Source organism: Muscardinus avellanarius (genome assembly GCF_963383645.1).
Source record: "Muscardinus avellanarius genome assembly, chromosome: 7".
Lineage (NCBI taxonomy): Eukaryota > Metazoa > Chordata > Mammalia > Rodentia > Gliridae > Muscardinus > Muscardinus avellanarius.
In genome coordinates, this window is record NC_137793.1 from 116314869 (window position 1) to 116333231 (window position 18363).

The 18363-nt window shown below is 56.3% G+C and overlaps 2 protein-coding genes across 3 annotated transcripts in view; both read left to right on the forward strand.

The window, feature by feature from the left end:
- Positions 1–532: 532 nt before the first annotated feature.
- On the forward strand, positions 533–7757 carry CREG1 (cellular repressor of E1A stimulated genes 1; the record flags this gene model as incomplete). The annotated part of the gene is made up of 4 exons (XM_080698798.1): positions 533–883; positions 5330–5449; positions 6912–7096; positions 7641–7757. 4 exons carry the CDS (start codon positions 533–535, stop codon positions 7642–7644), a joined length of 660 nt encoding a protein of 219 aa, XP_080554924.1. The 3' UTR covers positions 7645–7757.
- Positions 7758–14849: 7092 nt separating this feature from the next.
- CD247 (CD247 molecule) overlaps positions 14850–18363 on the forward strand; it is a gene marked incomplete at both ends in the record, with an annotated part of 56795 nt that continues 53281 nt past the window's right edge. For both annotated transcript variants that reach the window (XM_080698531.1, XM_080698532.1), the window contains one exon: positions 14850–14907. In XM_080698531.1, coding sequence (XP_080554657.1) covers positions 14850–14907 — 58 coding nt within the window. The remainder of the gene's footprint in view (positions 14908–18363) is intronic.

Below are 18363 nucleotides of genomic sequence, written 5' to 3' on the forward strand. Positions count from 1 at the left end.
GTCTTTTCCTGGCAGTGTGCCTTAGGCACATCGCCTTAATTCCACCTCGGCTTTGCTTATCCACCTGTAAACAAGCGAAACAAACTTCCCCACTTGGGACAAATCTGCAGTCCTCCAGAGCGCGCGGAGCTGCGGGCAGGTGGATAAACAGACCGCGGCTACCACGGGGGCGGAGTGGGCAGAGCGGCACGCCCTCCGCGCCTCTCGGCTCTGACTGGTCCTCGGGGCGGGGGCGGGGCGTAGGGACACGCCCTCCGCGTGTCTCGGCTCTGACTGGTCCTCGGGGCGGGGGCGGGGCGTAGGGACACGCCCTCCGCGCTTCTCGGCTCTGACTGGTCCTGGGGCGGGGGCGGGGCGGAGGGACACGCCCTCCGCGTGTCTCGGCTCTGACTGGTCCTGGGGCGGGGGCGGGGCGGAGGGACACGCCCTCGCGCCTCTCGGCTCTGATTGGCCCTCCCCAGGAGCGGGGCGGGGCCTGCGCTGGGTTCTCCCGGCCGCGGGGCGGGGCGGCGCACTCGCTGCGCTCGCCGCCATGGTCCGCGGTCGCCGCGTCCCCGCGCGCGCCCTGCTCGCCGCCCTGCTGGCGCCCGTGCTGGGGACGCTGCTGGTGGCGCCGGCGCAGGGCCGCGGCGGCCGGGGCCACGGGGACTGGGACGAGGCCACGATGCCGCCGCTGCCGCCCCGCGAGGACGCGGCGCGCGTGGCCCGCTTCGTGACGCACGTCTGCGACTGGGGCGCGCTGGCCACCATCTCCACGCTGGACGCGGTGCGCGGCCGGGCCTTCGGCGACGTGCTCTCGCTCAGCGACGGGCCCCCGGGCGCGGGCAGCGGCGTGCCCTACTTCTACCTGAGCCCCATGCAGATGTCGGTGCACAACCTGCAGGTGAGCGCGGGCGGAGGCGCGGCCGCGCCGCCCCCCAGGCCTGGCCCGCAGACGAGAGTCCGGCCGGCTCAGGGCCGGCGTCCCCGGACTGCACCGTCCCGGGCGGAGAGGGCCAAGGCTTTGCCTGGACGCGGAGGGCCCCTCTCGGAGTCGTCTTGGGACGCGGTTCTGTTGAGGACCTAGGCATTTCTCCAGGGGCGAGCCCAGGGTGCCTCCTTTTCACCTCCCCTTCTGAATGAAGACGTTCCCTTTCAGCTGTAAGAAGCTAGACGCAACTTTGATGATTGCCTATCTGACGCCTCCAGGGCGGGGGCGTGCCCTGTAGGGCAGGGCTGTCTGGGCCCCGCTTTTCCCACCTTCTCCCTGGATGATGCGCCGGCCCTGGGCCCTGAGCGCACAGACACCGCCCCAGGGAGGCGCTAGCCCAGACTGGAGTCCAGCCTGCTTTGTTGGAGTTCTTTTCGACCAAGATCTCAGAGTAGAGGTTAGCTGTAAAGTGTGACATTGTTGATGAAGGCAGGTGTTTGATTAGGCCCCTGCTGTCCACTGAGCGGACCTCCAGGGTCCACTCAGTGCCTCTTATAAGAACTCTGAAGTAGGGCCACTACCCCATTCTGAGATGAAGAAGTCAGGCAGAGATGGGCTAGGAAACTTGCCCAGAGCCAGTGGTCAGGCCCGTTTCCCTGTGAGTCCATCTGCCTTCAAACCACAGGCCACAAACTGGGTATAGACCAATTTTTAAAATTTGTTTTAAATAAATTTGAATTCGTTACCAGCCTTTTACCATTGAGGTTTTACTTAAAAGCTTAAACATTTAACTTCTCTTGAAAAGTGGGAAAATCGAGGGGCACTGGGTGGGCAGGCGGAGGGGGTGTCCACCTCTTCAACAAGAAGCAGCCGCTGCTTCGGCTGGGCAAGTCCACCCCACTTCACTGCACCCTGGCTCCCAGCCCGCCCCATTCCTGGCCCTTGCTCAGCGCGGACTCATCCCACTTTCCCCGGGATGCTCAGTTCGGCTGCAGATCTGTGAGTTGGGAAGACCTTTAAAAATGCAATGCCAAGGCATTTTATTAAAAATGCGTCTTATCCCAGCCTAGTGTGATGGTGCACGCCTGTAATTCAGTACTTGGGAGGCTGAGACAGGAAGATCACAGGTTCAAGATCATCCTCAGCAACTTAGGGGGGGGGGGCTCTGTAACTTAGGGAGAGATGGTTTCAAAATAAAAAATAGTGAAAAATGCCTGTCCCCTGTCACTCAGAGACAGGTTGGAAGGTTGGGATATACTCACCACCAAGATGTCCCATTCCTGCGTGTTTTCTTTGTGGCGTTTTTGGGCAGTAAGTGTTTATGGGAAGGTTGGGCTGTGGGGCCGGAGAGTCAGAAGGGAAGTCTTGGGGCTTGACTCCTTGCACCAAGACCTCAAACTACTGGCCTCTCTTCCTGTCTATGACGCTCTTCCCTTGTGACAGACCCTCTCTTCTCTGGTCATTCCCGACCTACTTTCTCCGACCCACTGACATGAAGTATCCCGCCAAGCTGCTTCTCAGCCCTCCGCTCCCATCCTTGGAGGGTCACGCACATTCCCGACACCTCCTCATCTTACCAGGACCCGCTCCGAGGCCGTCGGCCCTGACCCCAGAGTTCTGCATTTGGTATCCTCGCTGTATTTTGTCCTCCCTGCCTTTGCTACCACCTCAGGTGCAGCACATTTAAGGCTAGTTTTCCTTTCCCTCCAACACCAGTGCCCTTGACCTTCCGCAGCTCTGTTAATGGACCTGGGATCTTCTCAGTGGAGACTTTGAAATCTCCCCGCTTCTCCAAAATCCCTCTGTGTCGAGGTCCCGCCAATGTTTCTTTTACTTCCTTGCTTCCATCCCTGCCCGGGTTCCTCTCTATTTCAGCCACCCCTCCTTCAGCCGAATCCTCATCATTCATTCCTGAAAGGACTTAGACAACTCCTAAGCCATCTGCTCATCCACCCTGCCCACAAGAGTTAACATCTGTGTCACGTCATCTCCCTCTGTCCAGAAGCCTTGCCAACACCTCTGCCTATTGCTGCGTAGAATCACCTGGGGTGTTTAACATGCAGACACCTGGGTGGGGACGGGCACCCGGGAACCAGCATTTTAACCAGCTAGCTCTTGGAAAGGACGCCCAACAGCCCTACAAAGCAGGACCCAAAAGCCTGTCTTTCCAGCGCCGTGGGTTGCTCTGTTCCCCCCCGGCCACATCTTCCCTTTCCCCCGTTCCCTCTCCCTGGGCTCGGCCACCCACTGCTGTCCTGCCTGCTTGTGTTCCAGGGCTCCCCTCCTTCCTGCAGCCCTCCAGGTGGTGCGGACGGCTCATGGACTCCGTCCACCCTCGACCATTCATTTGACCACGGGCCGGCGATGTCCGCCTCTTGGCCTCCTGCATCTTAACTTAGCATCCTCTAAGTTTCAATGACGCCTGACCTCTGCACCAGATCATACTCGCGCAGAGGGAGAGACCTTCCCGGACCCTTCCCTTTTCCTATTTTGGTCTCTTCCGGTGCCTTGCCTAACAGTTTGGAGACAGCAGATATTTTTGCTGAGTATGTCTTCATGGCTCACTGCTTTTTGTTTGTTTGTTTTTTTGTGGTACTGGGGGTGGAACCCAGGGGCTTTCTACCTTTGGGCTACACTCCCAGACCTATTTTTATACTTTATTTGGAAAGAGGGTCTCACTAAGTTGCTGAGAGCCTCACTAAGTAGCTGAGGCTGGCTTTGAACCTGTGCGATCCTCCTGTCTCCACCTCCAAAGCGCGGGATTACAAGTGTGTGCCACCATGCCCAGCTATGGCTCACTGTTTTAGATGGATCACCGTAAAATGCCAGAATTCTCCACAGAGGTACTTAGGGTGGAAAGAGCTAAGTAGTCTGAAATACCTCAATCTGAAATGTTAATAGGCATTGGACCCAGGAGCATTCTACCCGAGTTACCCCCCCCAGACTTTTTAGTTTTTTTTTTTTTTTTAATTTTCAGAGTCTCACTAAGTTGTTGAGGACCTTGCTAAATTTGCCCCTCCTACCCACTAACGTGAAGTACCCCCAAGCTGCTTCTCACCCCTCCGCTCTCCACCCTTGGAGGGTCACGCACATTCCCTTCGTTGTTTTTTCATTTTGAAGCGGAGTGTCACTGAGTCGCTGAGGGCCTTGTTGAGGCACGCACCCCTCCTTGGGAGGTTTGCTCAGCCTCCCAAGAACTGGATTCCAGGCGTGCGTCGCCATGCTTGGCCAGGATGTGGATTTTGTAGTAACCTGGCACCAATGTCTTTATGAAGCTGATTTCTAAAAAGAAAAGAATTGGGGATTTTGTTTGCCTCATGTTTTGAACCTGATAGAAGACGTCTTCTCTCGGTGCTGGGCAGGAGTGAGCCAGGGCTCCTGTTTTGAAATCACATGATAATTCCGGCTACCCTGGGATGACTCGGCAGCGTGACTCAGCGGCTTTCTGTCTCTGGTTAATGTAATCAGCTGGTTGAGCAACTGTGATGTTTTTATGCACTGGCTTCATTTTAGAGTTAACCCTGTAAATGTTCAGTCTATCACCTGCTTGAATTTGGGTATTTTAATTTTAACTCTTCTGATAACATGAAACATTCTAAATTTAAGGAAAAATGTATTAAAATAATTCTGATAGAGTCACTTAATTTAAAATATGAAGCTCTTGCTGGGCATGGTGGTGCGCCCTTGTAATCCCCGTGCTTGGGAGGTGGACACAGGAGGATTGCGCAGGTTCGAATAAAAATATAAAGCCAGGCGTGGTGGTGCACGCATGTAATCCCTGCGCTTGGGAGGCTGAGACAGGAGGATCGCACAGGTTTGAAGCCAGCCTCAGCTACTTAGTGAGGCTCTCAGCAACTTAGTGAGACCCTGTTTCCAAATAAAATATAAATAGGTCTGGGAGTATATCCTGGAGGTAGAAAGGTCCTGGGTTCCATCCCCAGTACCACCAAAAAAAAAAAAAAATATATATATATATATATATATATATATATTTAAAAAATGAAGCTCTTGTGTGTTCTCTCTCTCTCTCTCTCTCTCTCTCTCTCTCTCTCTCTCTTGGTGGTACTGGGGTTCCTGGAAACCCTCTACTTCCGGGCTACACTCCCAGACCTGTTTTATACTTTTTTTAAAATTTGGAAACAGGGTCTCTTAACCAGCCAGGCTGGCTTCGAACCTGCGCGATCCTCCTGTCTCCACCTCCGAGGCGCGGGATTACAGGCGTGCGCCACCATTTGGGGTAGCCAGGATCACAGACTGAGTAGTATGTTTTCCAGGAGAGGAAGGTAGTGTTTTGTGATTCATTGTTTCGTTTTGTGGGAGAATGATTGTGCCCTAGGGACATTATGTACACAATTTGCAAACTGTAGCACTTATCTGGAAGCCTGTGTTACACAAGGGGTCTTCTTTGTCTCTCTACAGGCGGATCCACATGCCACGCTGTTCATGTCTTTGGCGCAGACTGACTTCTGCAGGAAAAATGGATTCGATCCCCAGAGTCCCCTCTGCGCTCACATAATGCTGTCAGGGGCTGTGACCGAGGTAAACGGCTGGCCACAGGAGCCGCAATGGCCCAGAGAGGATGGTGGTGCTAACAGGAAGGGGGAGGTCGTTTGAGAATGAGAGACGGTTGATTTGTGACAGTGGTGCGCAGCTGGACTCTGTTCCAATACGCAAAGTGCTTCCAAGAAAGCTCCAGCTTTTAGCCCGTGGCTGAGACACAGGTGCCCAGTGAGATCTGGGAGGGAAGTGGGCTGTTTTCGGAAGCCAGCCGCCGTCGCTGTCAAGCTCCTGTGTCCTGTGTAACCTTGTTCTTGCTAAGGACACCTGCTCAGCCTGGCTCCCCTCTCCGCCCTGCCCCACGCTGTCCAGCACATCTGGCTCCTCCTTGCCACGATTTCTTAGAGCAGAGAGCTTGTTAAGCAGGCCAGTAAGAGGCATTCGTTACCAGCCTGGACGTGGATTTTGACAAGTGGGACGAGGGCTGGAGTGGACATTCTGATTCTGTCCCGGCAGGGCCTGGGCAAGGCGGTGTGAGGGCTGATTGCACCGCAGCCTGCGCTGCCTTTTGACCTGGTCAGTCCTCTGTCTCTCAGATACCCTTGGCTTGGTTTCTGGACGTGCTTTCTGGGTGCATCTCTGTAGCCGAGGTCTTCCAGTAGCAGGAGAGACAGGGAGAGAGTGGCGATGCTCTGGGTACCACTGCTGTTTCTAGAAATTCCCACCCTTTGTGCACAGGTGTCCGCCTGTTTACCATGCTATGGGATGTGTGCTAATGTTGCATGACCTGGCACCTGTACCTGGTTAGCAGAGTACTTGTGCCGGCCACTCTGATAGCTCAAAACTACTTTTTTTTTGTACTGAGGGTTGAACTCGGGGGCATTCTACTTCCAAGCTACACCCCTAGCCCTTTCTTATTATTTTTACTGTAAAGCAAGGTCTCACTAAGTTGCTGAAGCTGTCCTTGGACTTGAGATCCTCCTGTCACAGCCTCCTAAGTACTGGGATCACAGGTGTGCAAGTTACTATTTAGAGCCAGGCATGGTGGCACATGCTTGTAATCCCTGTGCTTGGGAGGTTGAGATCGGATTACAGGTTTGAGGCCAGCTTCAGCAACTTAGTGAGACCTTGTTTTAAAGTAAAAATAATAAGAAAGGGCTAGGGGTGTAGCTTGGAGGTAAAAATGTCCCTGGGTTCAATCCCCAGTACCAAAAATAAAAGTCTGCTTAGCAGTGAAAGCTGGCGCTCGTGAACGCGCCCGCTGAAAGCTGGTGCTCGTGAACGCGCCCGCTGCATTTACCTATTGCCGCCCACATTTGAAAGCGGTTTTGTTCTCTGCCTTCTGCGAGCTCCTTTTATTGACTCCCGACCCCTGGAGTTTAAGATTTACCACTTTTCGCAGACTCCTAGGGTTTGCGGAACGCGAGAGTCGGACCTTCCTAACACACGAGAAACGCGCTGTCGCCGCTCTGGGATGAACATTTCTGTCGCTTTTGTCTTGTAGGTGAACGAGACGGAAGTGGACTTTGCAAAGCGCTCGCTATTCATCCGGCACCCCGAAATGAGAGGCTGGCCTTCCAGCCATAGCTGGTTCTTTGCTAAGCTGAACATAACCAACATCTGGGTCCTAGACTACTTTGGTGGCGCAAAGGTCGTGACGCCTGAAGAGTATTATAATGTCACGTTTTCGTAAGTACTTTCCCCTCTCTAACAGTGAAGCCCTTGTCAGGGCGGGTGGGGGTCGGCCATATCACAGCCTGTACAGCCTGGGACCCTCCTCACGATAGTATTCTAAAACGCATTAAAGAGCCAGCACGGTGGCACGCTCTTGGAGGCTAAGACAGGAGAATTGCAAATTTGAGGCCAGCCTCAGCAACTTAGGGAGATTCTATTTCAAAATAAAAATAAAAAGAGCTCAGTGGTAGAATGCCCTGGGTTCAACACACACACACACACACACACACACACACACACACACACACACGGCTGAGGTATGTGTAGCCCAGAGGTAGAACGCTCCTGGACTCAGTCCTCAGTCCCAGTCTACACCAGTTGAAGCTCAGGAATTGCATTCTGACAGACACAGGCATCCTTCCACACACTGAAGTGACTGAGATGAGCTCAGAATCTCTAGCTTTCAGACCACGAGTTCCTCTTGCCCTGCCCTAGAATAACCTAAGACTGGCCAGCCAGTGTAATGATCGAGCCATTCCTCCGCTCTCTTCCCTCCTAGGTGACGGGGACGTGGCGGGTTGAACCGCGGCGCCCCGCGAGGCCTCACCGTTTCTCTGGAGTCGGCTGGAGCATTCACCAGTCTTCTGTCTTTGCTGCTTGTTTACAGAATAACGCTACGACCTAAACTGGACTCCTTGAAAGATGTGGTTGCTAGAGGTTCTTTTCATATTTTGAGGCCATTTCAGAGGGAGAGTGCCTTTCATTAAAATCAGAGAAATTTTGTTTTGATTCCAGTATTCTGCCAGCAGTGTTCCTCAGACAAGCCCGTTTCGATCGTCCACGGGCACTGGAGGGTTCTCGGGTGCGAGTCCTTGACTCCTGGTGTCGCAGGGGGCGGGCCCTGCTGGGCCCCCAGGGAACCCGCAGGAGCTACCACGAACAGAGCAGCTCAGGCCCACGTATGTCCGGGATCCTGGGTCTTGTTGATCCAGGATAGGGCAAGCTCTTTCTCATAAGGAACGTTCTAGACTTCTTACATTCTAAAGTGACACTGACATAGAACCAAAGAATTTTGTAACACTTTCCTGAATTTCATTCACCCAAGGAGACGCTGATTCTAGTGTCTCCTCATTCAAAACACCCCCCCGCCCCGTAGTGGTGTTGCAGGGATTTTGTGTATTTCTGTTGTCCTTTCATAAGTAGAGCTGACCCAGGCATGAATTGGCTTCAGCCAGGCCCAGGCCCCTCCCGCACCCTCCTCATCCCGCAGCTCTGAGCGCCGTCCTGGCCTCGCTCACCTGCCCTGAACCTCTGAGTAGCTCCCGGCGCCATTGCTGTGTGAGCCAGGAGGTCCTCAGGAAGATAGCACGGCATTAAAATAACCACACGTCCTCAGGAGAGAAGGTGCCGCTTCAGTAGTTTAAGTACCTATAGACACATGAATCCCAAAGACGATATAAAGATTCCTCTTAAAGAGGGCTCAGGAACCAGGCCCTTGAATCCTCAAGTGGCAAAGAGAAAAGAAGTTAAATACAAGTTGTCGTGTTGAAAGGAAGTGGAAACCCAGCAAACAGCTTCTGTTTAAGAAAAATTTTTCCTATTAAACTTAGTAAAGTGGCCGGGCGTGGTGGTGCACGCTTGTAATCCCCGCGCTTGGGAGGCAGAGACAGGAGGATCGCGCAGGTTCGAAGCCAGCCGCGCGTGCTGGCTTAGGAGACCCTGTTTCCAAATAAAAATGTAAAAATAGGTCTGGGAGTGTAGCCCGGAGGTAGAAGGGCTTCCAGGAACCCCAGTACCACCAAAAAAAAAAAAAAAAAAAAAAAACCTTAGTAAAGTGGAATTACCAAAACATCAATAATTAAAAGCATCCTTTTAACAAGGCGTATTGGACTTGGTGTGTTGCTGTCATCTTTTTTTGTGGTCCTGGGGATCGAACCCGGGGGTTCTACCTCTGAACTACACCCCGGCCTCGTTTTGTTCTTTTGAGACAATCTCAGTAAGTCGCTGAGGCTGGGCTCAAAATCCCCTGTCTCAGCCTCCTAAGTGCTGGGACCGCAGGCCGGGGCCACACACCTGGCGTGAGCATGTCCTGAACCAGCCACTGTCCCGACAGCCCCGCTTCCTGCTGCTGGAGGCGCTGGTGTCCGGGCCCCGGGGAGGCCAGACGCGGCCATCGTCTCGGGCCTGGGTGCCGCGTGCCTGTGATCCAGCTAGGTCTTCTCCCTGCATCCACGGTTGTGAGCTTTGCTCTCCATTTGGCATGTAGAAATGCGTTCCTGTTCAGGTCAGATCCAACAATCAGCTAGCAAGGCCAGCCGGGCCTCACAGCAGGAGTGGAAGCCTGGAGTGCAATGTGCAGGATGTCCAGGTGGCATTCCGGCTGGCCACAAGAGGGCACTGCAGGCCTCTTTTTGTGCCAACATGGGCTTCTTGTGCCTCTAAGCTAATGGAGCCCCTAAGAAGGACACCCTGGTTGTGTCCAGGTGGGTGGAGTGGAGGCTGAAGGCCAGCTGGAAGCAGAGGCCTGGTCTCCTGTGTCGCTGGTAGTTCTGGGGGGGGGGTATCTCTCCTCTTCCCGTCAGGCTTGGGTCCTGCACTCTACCTGCTGCGGAAGAGGGACAGAGCCCTGGCCCTAATGGGCGTGACATAGCGGGCGGGAGCCCAGGCCCAGAGGAGCTAAAAGAGGCCGGGGAGGGGCGCACACCTGGACCCCCAGCTGCTCAGGAGGCTGTGGCAGGAGGATCCCAAGTTCCAGGACAGCCTGGGTCCTGTGCTGGGATGGGATACCCTCATTGACTGAGCCTGTGTCCTGGGCCCAAGAAGAGGGTACATTCATTGACTGAGCCTGAGTCCTGGGTCCAGGAATGGGGTACTCTCACGGGTCAAGCCTGGGTTGCTGTCCTTTCCTAGAATCTGGGTTCAGCTCTGTGCCATCAGACACACAGAGGCTGGGTGGGTTTTGAAGGTGACTCCTGGAAGGGAAAAGGAAGTTGTGTGAACAGGAGGGACACTGAGCAGGGGAACCAAGTGCTGCCACCACTATCCCCAGATGTTTAACATTTAGGTTACTTCCAGCTTTTTTGTGTTAGAGCTGAGTAAGCCAGTCGTAGTAGGCACACTTGTAATCCCAGCACTCAGGAGGCCGAGACTGGAGGATCGTGGTTTGTGAACAGCCTCAGCTTTGGTGAGGCCCTTTGCAACTCAGAACCTGTTTCAAAATAAAGAATAAAAATAGGCTGGGGTACAGCTTGGAGGTCGAATCTGAGCATTTTCTATATTTCTTTTCATTTCTTAGATTTTCTGTAGTGAACTTCCCAAGCCAGAAGCTGTTGGTACATGCTCTCAATTGCTTTTAGGGATCTGTATGGAGTATTCCTCCTGGGAGGTGTCTCTGTGCGGGTGGACACAGCCAGAGACTGTACATCTTCATTATCTAGTATCCATCAAGACGAGGAGGGGCCCAGGGCCGAGGCGTGCGGGGAAGGTCCCACCTGTGGTGGGCGCGTGGCCCAGCCAAGGTGATGCTCCAGGCCGGAGCCGGGAGCCCTGGGAGCCGCAATGTGGCACGGTGGCCGCTAGGGGTCCCCGCGGAGCCGCGCTGAGCGCAGACTGGGAGGCTCTGCCCAGTCAACCCCGTCTTGGCCGGAGTCCTGCCCCGCTGGAACCGTGGCCTTGACCCGGATCACCACCCTCCATGGAGACCTCCCTAAGGGGCGGCCACGGGGACCCTTGGGTTCTGACCGCTCAGGGAACCCTTTGGGTCCTCCCCTCTTGGGAGTAACAAGCATCTGCCTGAAGTCAGGGGTCCCCAGCGCAGCGCCCCGAGTGGGCAGAGCCCTCCAGCCTGACAGCAAGCCCAGCAGCCAGGGCACAGCCAGGGGCACGCAGCCTGGGCGGCGAGTGGGGGGCGGCGGTGGGAGATGAGCCAGGAATAGTCACGCTTCACGGGATTTCCAGCTGAAGTGGCCCGTTCCCCTGACCGGGAGGGGGAGGAGGCCCAAGGAGGGAGGGCCACCTGCCCAGGTCCACACAAGTGCGGGGCAGCTGCGGCCAGCGCCCAGGGAAGAGCATTTGGAAGTCACGAGGGGATTGTGAGAGCCTGCACAGGCGGGAACTGTCTAGCCCTGTGCCCTGGGCTTCCAGGTTTCAGCTTTCTCCTTCCCCGATGGCTTTTGTTTGCTCAGGGGCCTGAGCCTGCTTTACCAGGCTGCCCAGGCTAAACCCTCTACAGGAGCGGGGACTTAGTGCCGAGAATCCAAGGAGGCGCGCAGTCCCTACTCTGGGGACATGGTCTCCCCTCCACTTGGGGGGCTTGTCTCCGCCCCACCCTCCACAGAGGCCGCACTCCTCCTTCTCCAGACCCGCCACTCCTACAAGATTTCTGCCCCAAGATTCCAGCAGACCGTGGCGATTATTGCTCCAGCCAGGCGGGTGGGAGGGAGCCGCATTTCCCAGCGGGCACGGGACCAGCGTCACTCTGTTGTGTCCAACAGTGGGTGAAGCAGGGTGGCTAGCCAGTGTGGGGCAGGGGTGTCAGATGCTTGTTGACTTGTTCAGGAACACAGGGCCAGTCGGTAAGTGCTGGGGCTGGAAATTCAACCTGGGTCTTCTTGCTCTACAGCTCAATTTCCTAAGAAAAAAGAAGGAAAAGGCCGGGTGCGGTGGACCATGCCTGTAATCCAGTGCTTGGGAAAGTGAGACAGGAGGATCCAGGTGTGAGGCCAGCCTCAGCTACTCAGCAAACCCCCAGCAACTTAGGGAGAGCCTGTTCCAAGATAAGAAATAAAATAGGGCTGTGGGTTTGGCTCGGCGGTAGACAACCCCTGTGTTCAACCCCCAGGGCCCTCCAACTCTTAAAAAATACCAGCGTTTTCAGCTTCCTGTGAGGTGGACACTACACAGTCGTGCGTCTGCCTTACTGAGCCATGGAGATCCAGTTGGTGACCGGCGTGAGAACACATGCCTGCGCAGGCGCCCTGGGGGAGGCTCTTTTTCCAGTGGAAAGTGTCGGGCCATCAGCAGCGTGTAGTGGGGTACCCTCATCGCACCCCAGCGCCTATTTTTAGCCATCCGGACCCTGGCTGGTGTTAGCTATCTTTGCTGTCTTTTATATCTTGGTACACGCTTTTATTTTCTTTTATTTCCTTTTCTGGCGTGTTTGGACATTAGGCATGCTTTCCCTCCGCAATATCCTTCATATCTCATGGAAAACAGTGTGTGTGTGTGTGTGTGTGTGTGTGTGTGTGTGTGTGTGTGTGTGTTACTGGAGATGGAACCAGGGACATTTGACCTCTGAGCTACACCCCAATCCTATTTTTCATTCTTTATTTCTTGAAACAGAGTCGCTCTGAGTTGCAAAGGGCCTCACTAAGTAGCCGAGGCTGTCCCCTCAGCACCGAGCCGCCCGCACGCTGGGCTCACAGTCTTCTGAGGAGCAGGCCCCACCAGATGAGCGGGCAGCGGGGCAGGGCCGGGCCAGCCGGAGGGGCACAGAGGCGTCACCAATGGCCAGGCGCCGTAGCATTGTGCTATTCAAGACCATTAAAGTGCAGGTCACAGAACCCAAGTCACAGAGCTTGAGAAAGACACATGGAGCCGGCGTGGTAGCACAGGCCTGTAATCCGGGTGCTTGGGAGGCCGGGACAGGAGGATCACGGGCTTGAAGCCAGACTCAGCAAATGAGGTTCTCAACAACTTAAGGAGACTTGTTTCAGGATAAAAAATAAAAGAGGGGTGTAAGGTAAAATACCCAGGACCAAAAAGAAAAAAAATCCTTGTTCATGAAATGGAAAAATCTGCGGGCAGGCCTTCGGCGCCACCGGCTTCCCAGCTAGACTGCCCTGGGCTCGCACATCTCTGTTCTCTGCCGTGCCGGCTTCATCCCTCGTGGTGAACCCCAAGGGGGCTCGTGGTGGGGAGCCGCCGGTGTCCTCTGGGGCCGCACTCCCGTAACTGAAAGGAATTAGAATTTCCCTGCAATAACCAGGGAGCTTGGAAGAGAGCCCTCAGATCAGAACAGCGGCCCCAGCTGATAGCTTGATTTCGGCAAAGTCCCTGCACAGAGAGCCCAGCCCTGCGGCTCCTGGAACGTCTCACCTGCACTGCTGTGAGGTTGTGAATATATGTCATTAAAAAAAAAAAGCTAATGCAATTTTCCAAAAAATCCTGTGGGTTCAGATCCTTTGGCTGCAACAAAAACCAGCTCTGGAAGTTTGCTGGAACAGAGTCCATGCAACCCACGAGGTCCCTGGTGGCCCCTGGGGAAACTTTGTGAGTGAGAAGGCACTGCTGGGCCTCCCGAGGTCCTGGAAGTCAGCTGAGGACGGGAGGACGGGGAGCAGGCGTGGGTCAGGGGAGTGCTCCCCAGTACAGCACGGGCCTCGGAGCAGTCTCTGGGAACCTCCAAGGAGACCGAAGCCCGTGCTCCCTCCTGTGCTCCTGTCTCAGGTGGCCAGGGGCAGGGAGTTACAAAGCTCCCCTCACCCCAGCAGGAGCACTCCAGGGAGCAGGATGTTCAGGTGCTCCAGGTTAGAAAGAGGCAGCTCCCTCAGCTGGGAAGCGGAGCTCGGAGCGCCTCTGATCTAGTTGCCAGCAGAGCCTCCCAGGAGCCCGGCTACCTGCAGAGGGAGCGTGCTGGCCGCAGTCCAGGCTGCTCCAGCCACATTCCCATGCCTGTTAGCACTGTGATCCCTGGGGCTTCAGCAGGAACCTTGCACCGCGCACCCCCCTCTCCCTGCAGACCGTGGTACGTGATGCTTTGACCCCTGCTGCCAGGTACCATGCTCACCCGGGAGCCCACGGTGGTATAGACGCCCTCGACACACTGGACCAAGGTCTAGATGTGGCCCCCAAGGGAAACAGGCTGCAGCTTCCAAGACTAAGAGCCGCAGGCCAGGCCCAGGCTGCGATCTGAAGGGACTCACAGCTGCCGGCCCTAATGTTGCCCCCCACCCCCAGCTCCTGTCGAAGCGTGTGGCTCGCTCTGGGTGCCCGCCTACCCCGCCGTGCTCGGCAGGGCAGGCGGGCCGGGCACGCAGACCCTGTTTCAGAGATGCTTGGAGTCCCCTGCGCTCCGTTCTGCTCTTAGAAGTGATTCTGCCCCAGCAGAGTCCCTGGCTGATCCAATCTGGCCTTGCTCCCTGGAAGCCATGGCAGCTCTGAGAAGGGCGCATGTGACCCAGGAGGACCAATTAGAGCACCGCCTGAGGCGAGCTGGGGACGCTGCGTGTGTCCACACCTGGCGAGTGCCACCCTGAGCACCGGGCGGGTAGTTGGTGAGGCTGAGGCCGTCTCACAGCCTCGGGGCCGCGGGCCTGTGGCGGCTCCTCTGCGGCGGGAGGGGGTGAGTGGACACGTTGCCGAAGCCGGAGCAGTCTGTGTCTACCACGCGCCGACTCTGACCCCACAGCTGCTCCTTTACCAGCTCCCCGAGTATTTGAGGGTCTAGGAAAATGGCGCCCGCCCTTCCAATGTTGGCACTGGCGTTTGCCCCCTGGGGGCTGCCAGCCATCAAGAGGGGGGGCTGCATGGAAACTAGACATGAACTAGCAGAAGTCAGGGGCGTAAACAAGGATCAAATGAGAGAGGTGCAAACACCCCGACCTCAGACCTCCCAGCTTCCTGCCCGCCCGCGAGGGGGGGCCAGGGCAGGTGCTTTCTCAGAGCCCGCGGGCCTCCACTTCCTGAGGAGGCCGCAGCAGGAGCGGCAGGGCCTCCCTCACAGCCTCCTTCCCGTCCTCAGCGGCTGCCTGCCTCGGGGAAGGTCGAGATGAAGTGGAAGGCGCTGCTTCTCGTGGCCGCGCTGCAGGCTCAGTGCCCGCTCACAGGTAAGGCCGCGTCCTCGGCGGGGCCTCGGCCGCTCTGCGCGTTCCGGGCGGGAGAGGGGTGCTGAGGAGCTGGTGTCTCCTTCACGTCCCCCGAAATCCACGGGACCGAGCAGGGGGCAGTTGCTCCAGGACACCAGCCAGCGTCGCATCTGTCCTGTCCAATCCGAACAGAGCTCTCCCAGTGGAGAGAGAGTCGGCCCAGGGAGGAGACACGGGAACAAAGGACCACTGAGGCAGGCCAGCCTGGGGAAACCGAGCGGTGCTGAACCGAGGGCGGCCGGGCCAGGCTGGGCCGTGTTTCACATGAGACGGTCTCCTGGTCTCTGCGTCTCCCGTACTCTGCCCTCCTCTTCCCCTCTGCTGACAAAGGACACCCATGGCGGGGCAGGCAGGGTCATGGCGATGGCCTCCCTGGCACAGAACTCCCTGGCAGGCCAGGCCTGAGTGGAGGCGGGAGGGAGTTCACAGCTTGCACGGGGTGCTCTGTCGCCCGAGTCAATGCCCGGCACCAGCCCGGGCACAAGGACATGCCTGTCCCGGCCATGGCTGGCCCTGCCTGGCCTTCCGCGGCGCCCCATCCAGGAGACAGGATGGTGGTAGGGCCGGCGGGAGGTGCCGAGCCTCGCAGACCCAGGCGTTCTAGCTCAGACAGAGGAGGAAGGCAAGCCCGGGAAGGTAGTTCAGGGCTCAGGGGTTGGAGCCAGGCTGTGTCCACCGGGAAGAGGGCAGTTGGAACCCTCAGAGGCAGGCGGGAGTCACCAGCACGTCCCCTCCGCCTCTCCGCTGGCCCCTGAGGTGCTCAGGGGCGGGCACTTCCGCTCCTGCCAGGCCCAGCCTTTCCCAGAAAGGCCTGGGGTGTGAGTCACGGGCACTGGGTACGGGCACTGCAGTGGGGGGCTTGTGGTCTCAGGGGCAGCCCAGGGTGGTAACCTCAGGCTCGGCCTGGCCTTTGGACTCCCCCAGGGCTGCGCCCAGTTCCATTCTTAAGCTAGGCTGTGCAGCTGTCACGGCCTCCCCCTGGGGGGGCAGGACCCGGAGAAGAGGCCACACACCAGGGGCTGAGCAGCTCAGTTGCTACTGTGGATGCTGAAATTGTAGCTATTTCTAGACCAGGCTGATAGGCCAGAGCTTTGCACTGAGTGTGTGTGTGTGTGTGTGTGTGTGTGTGTGTGTGTGTGTGTGTGAGAGAGAGAGAGAGAGAGAGAGAGAGAGAGAGAGAGAGGCTGGTGACTGGGTCTAGGGGCATTCTACCTCCAAGCTACACCCCAGCCCTACTTTATATTTGTTTTTGAAACAGGCTCTTACAGGTTGATGAGTTTCACTACTTGCTGAGGCTGTCCTTGAACCTGAGATCCTCCTGTCTCAGCCTCCCAAGTACTGAAATTACAGCTGTGTGCCACCGCGCCTGGCTTCGGCCAATGCTTTTCAAAGTGTCCTAGCCCAGAAGCGGGATGAGAGAAGGCCAGGGGGCCAGGAGGCTCCTCCGCCTCCCCTGGGGAGAGGCGGCCACAGAGTCCAGGCACCTTGCTTTCCTGGTCCGTTAAGTGGCCCAGAACCTTCTAGAACATTGCCTCTTCGCTGGGCCGTCCCCACTTGCCTTTCTCTGGAAGAGCCCAGACCACTGGGGTCAGAGCTGGGATGGCCTGGCTGGTCCCTGTGGCCGAGAGTGCCCACCGCTGTCCTCCCTCCCTGAGGAGAGGCGGCTCTGGCAGGAAGGAAGCCTCAGGGTGGTGAGCGGCTCGGCCTTTGAGAGTCCCCTGGACATGGCGCAGCCAGCCGATCACAGCACCTCCTGACTGTGCAGCCTCAAGCAAGTTACTGGACGTCTCTAGGCCTTAGTATTTGTACCTCTCAAGTATGGAAAGCCTGGTGGCCCAGGCCTGTAATCCCAGTACCTGGGGGCTGAGGCAGGAGGAGGGTAGGTTGGCAGACAGCCTCAGAAACCTAGCAGGACTCTGTTTCAAAATAAAGGGGGACTGGGGTGTCGCTCAGAGGTAGAACGCCCCTGGGTTCAATGCCAGTGCCATAAACAAATAAATAGATAAATAAATGTACGCCATGCCTTCCTAGTGGAAGTGTGAAGATGGAAAGGTGTCTTTAACGGGAACTTTTATGAATTACCGTCACATCTTGGACTGAGTTTTGTAAGCCCAGGTGCAGGTGGTGGCAGCCCTCGGCAGGATCCTTAGTTGTGAAGCCACCCCGGTGTTCCTTCCATCCACAGAGCCCAGCTGGCCCTGTCTGGATTCCGGGCCGCAGCACAGCCCCGGTCTGGGGGTAGGCCGGTTGGCAGACGTAATCAGAGCCTGGGATGGTCCGGGCGAGCAGTCTACCCCCATTTTAGTTGCTTTAGGGTCCCCACCAGGGAAGCATTCTGAAACACATTTAAGCAGAGAAGGGGAGGAAACCAGAAACAAAGGCCGGTGGGGAGCACGGCCGGGTGGCTACTGCTTCTGAAGCCCGGTGTGGTCCTGGGTACGCGGTGTTGAGACGTGAGCGCCTTGGCCGGCAACTGCTCGCCCCAAGTGGACCAGAGCGGGCTCCTGAGGGCGGCCAGGGCCAGGCTTCTGTCCAGGGCATGGCTGCCGTCTTTCTCCCCCTCCGATACCCCATCGCATCTCCAGACAGGCGGCGCCATCTTCCTGCCTTGGGCCTTGTCAGACTTGCCAGCCCAGAGCCCACATCTGCCTCCTTCCAGAACAGGCCTGCCATACTCCAGCTTAAGGGTCTGCCGCCCGCTGCATCCACCTCCAAGCCTTTACGTTTTGCTTGTGTTCTTTAAGAAGTCAGGCTCAACTTCTATTGGATGTAGATTCTTACTTTCAAAATCCCCGTTTGCAGCTTGTGTTTTATTTAGAGAAGCCCAGGGGCCACAGGGGCCATCTCAAGTTAGGGCTGTCTACACACCACAAGTTTAGGGGATCTTGTTTTCCCAGGCCTTGGATCAATAGGTCAGCTCATTCATTAAATAAATAAATGGCAAAGATAGTTCAAAATAAGTTTCTTTTCTCCTCCTCTCCCTCCTTCCTAATTTCTTCTTCCTCCTCCTCCTCCTCCTCCTCCTCCTCCTCCTCCTCCTCCTCTCTCCTCCTCCTCCTCCTCCCTCTTCTTCTTCTTCTTCTTCTTCTTCTTCTTCTTCTTCTTCTTCTTCTTCTTCTTCTTCTTCTTCTTCTTCTTCTTTTTGTGGTACTGGGGTTCCTGGAAGTCCTTCTACCTCTGGGCTACACTCCCAGACCTATTTTATACTTTTTAAAATTTGCAAACAGGGTCTCTTAAGCCAGCATGGCTGGCTTCGAACCTGCACAATTCTCCAGTCTCTGCCTCCCAAGCGCAGGGATTACAAGCGTGCGCCACCACGCCTGGCTTCTTTTCCTTTTTTTGATACTAGGGATTGAATCCAGGGGCATTGTATCTCTGAGCTACACCCCCAGCCCTATTTGATTTTTTATTTTGAAA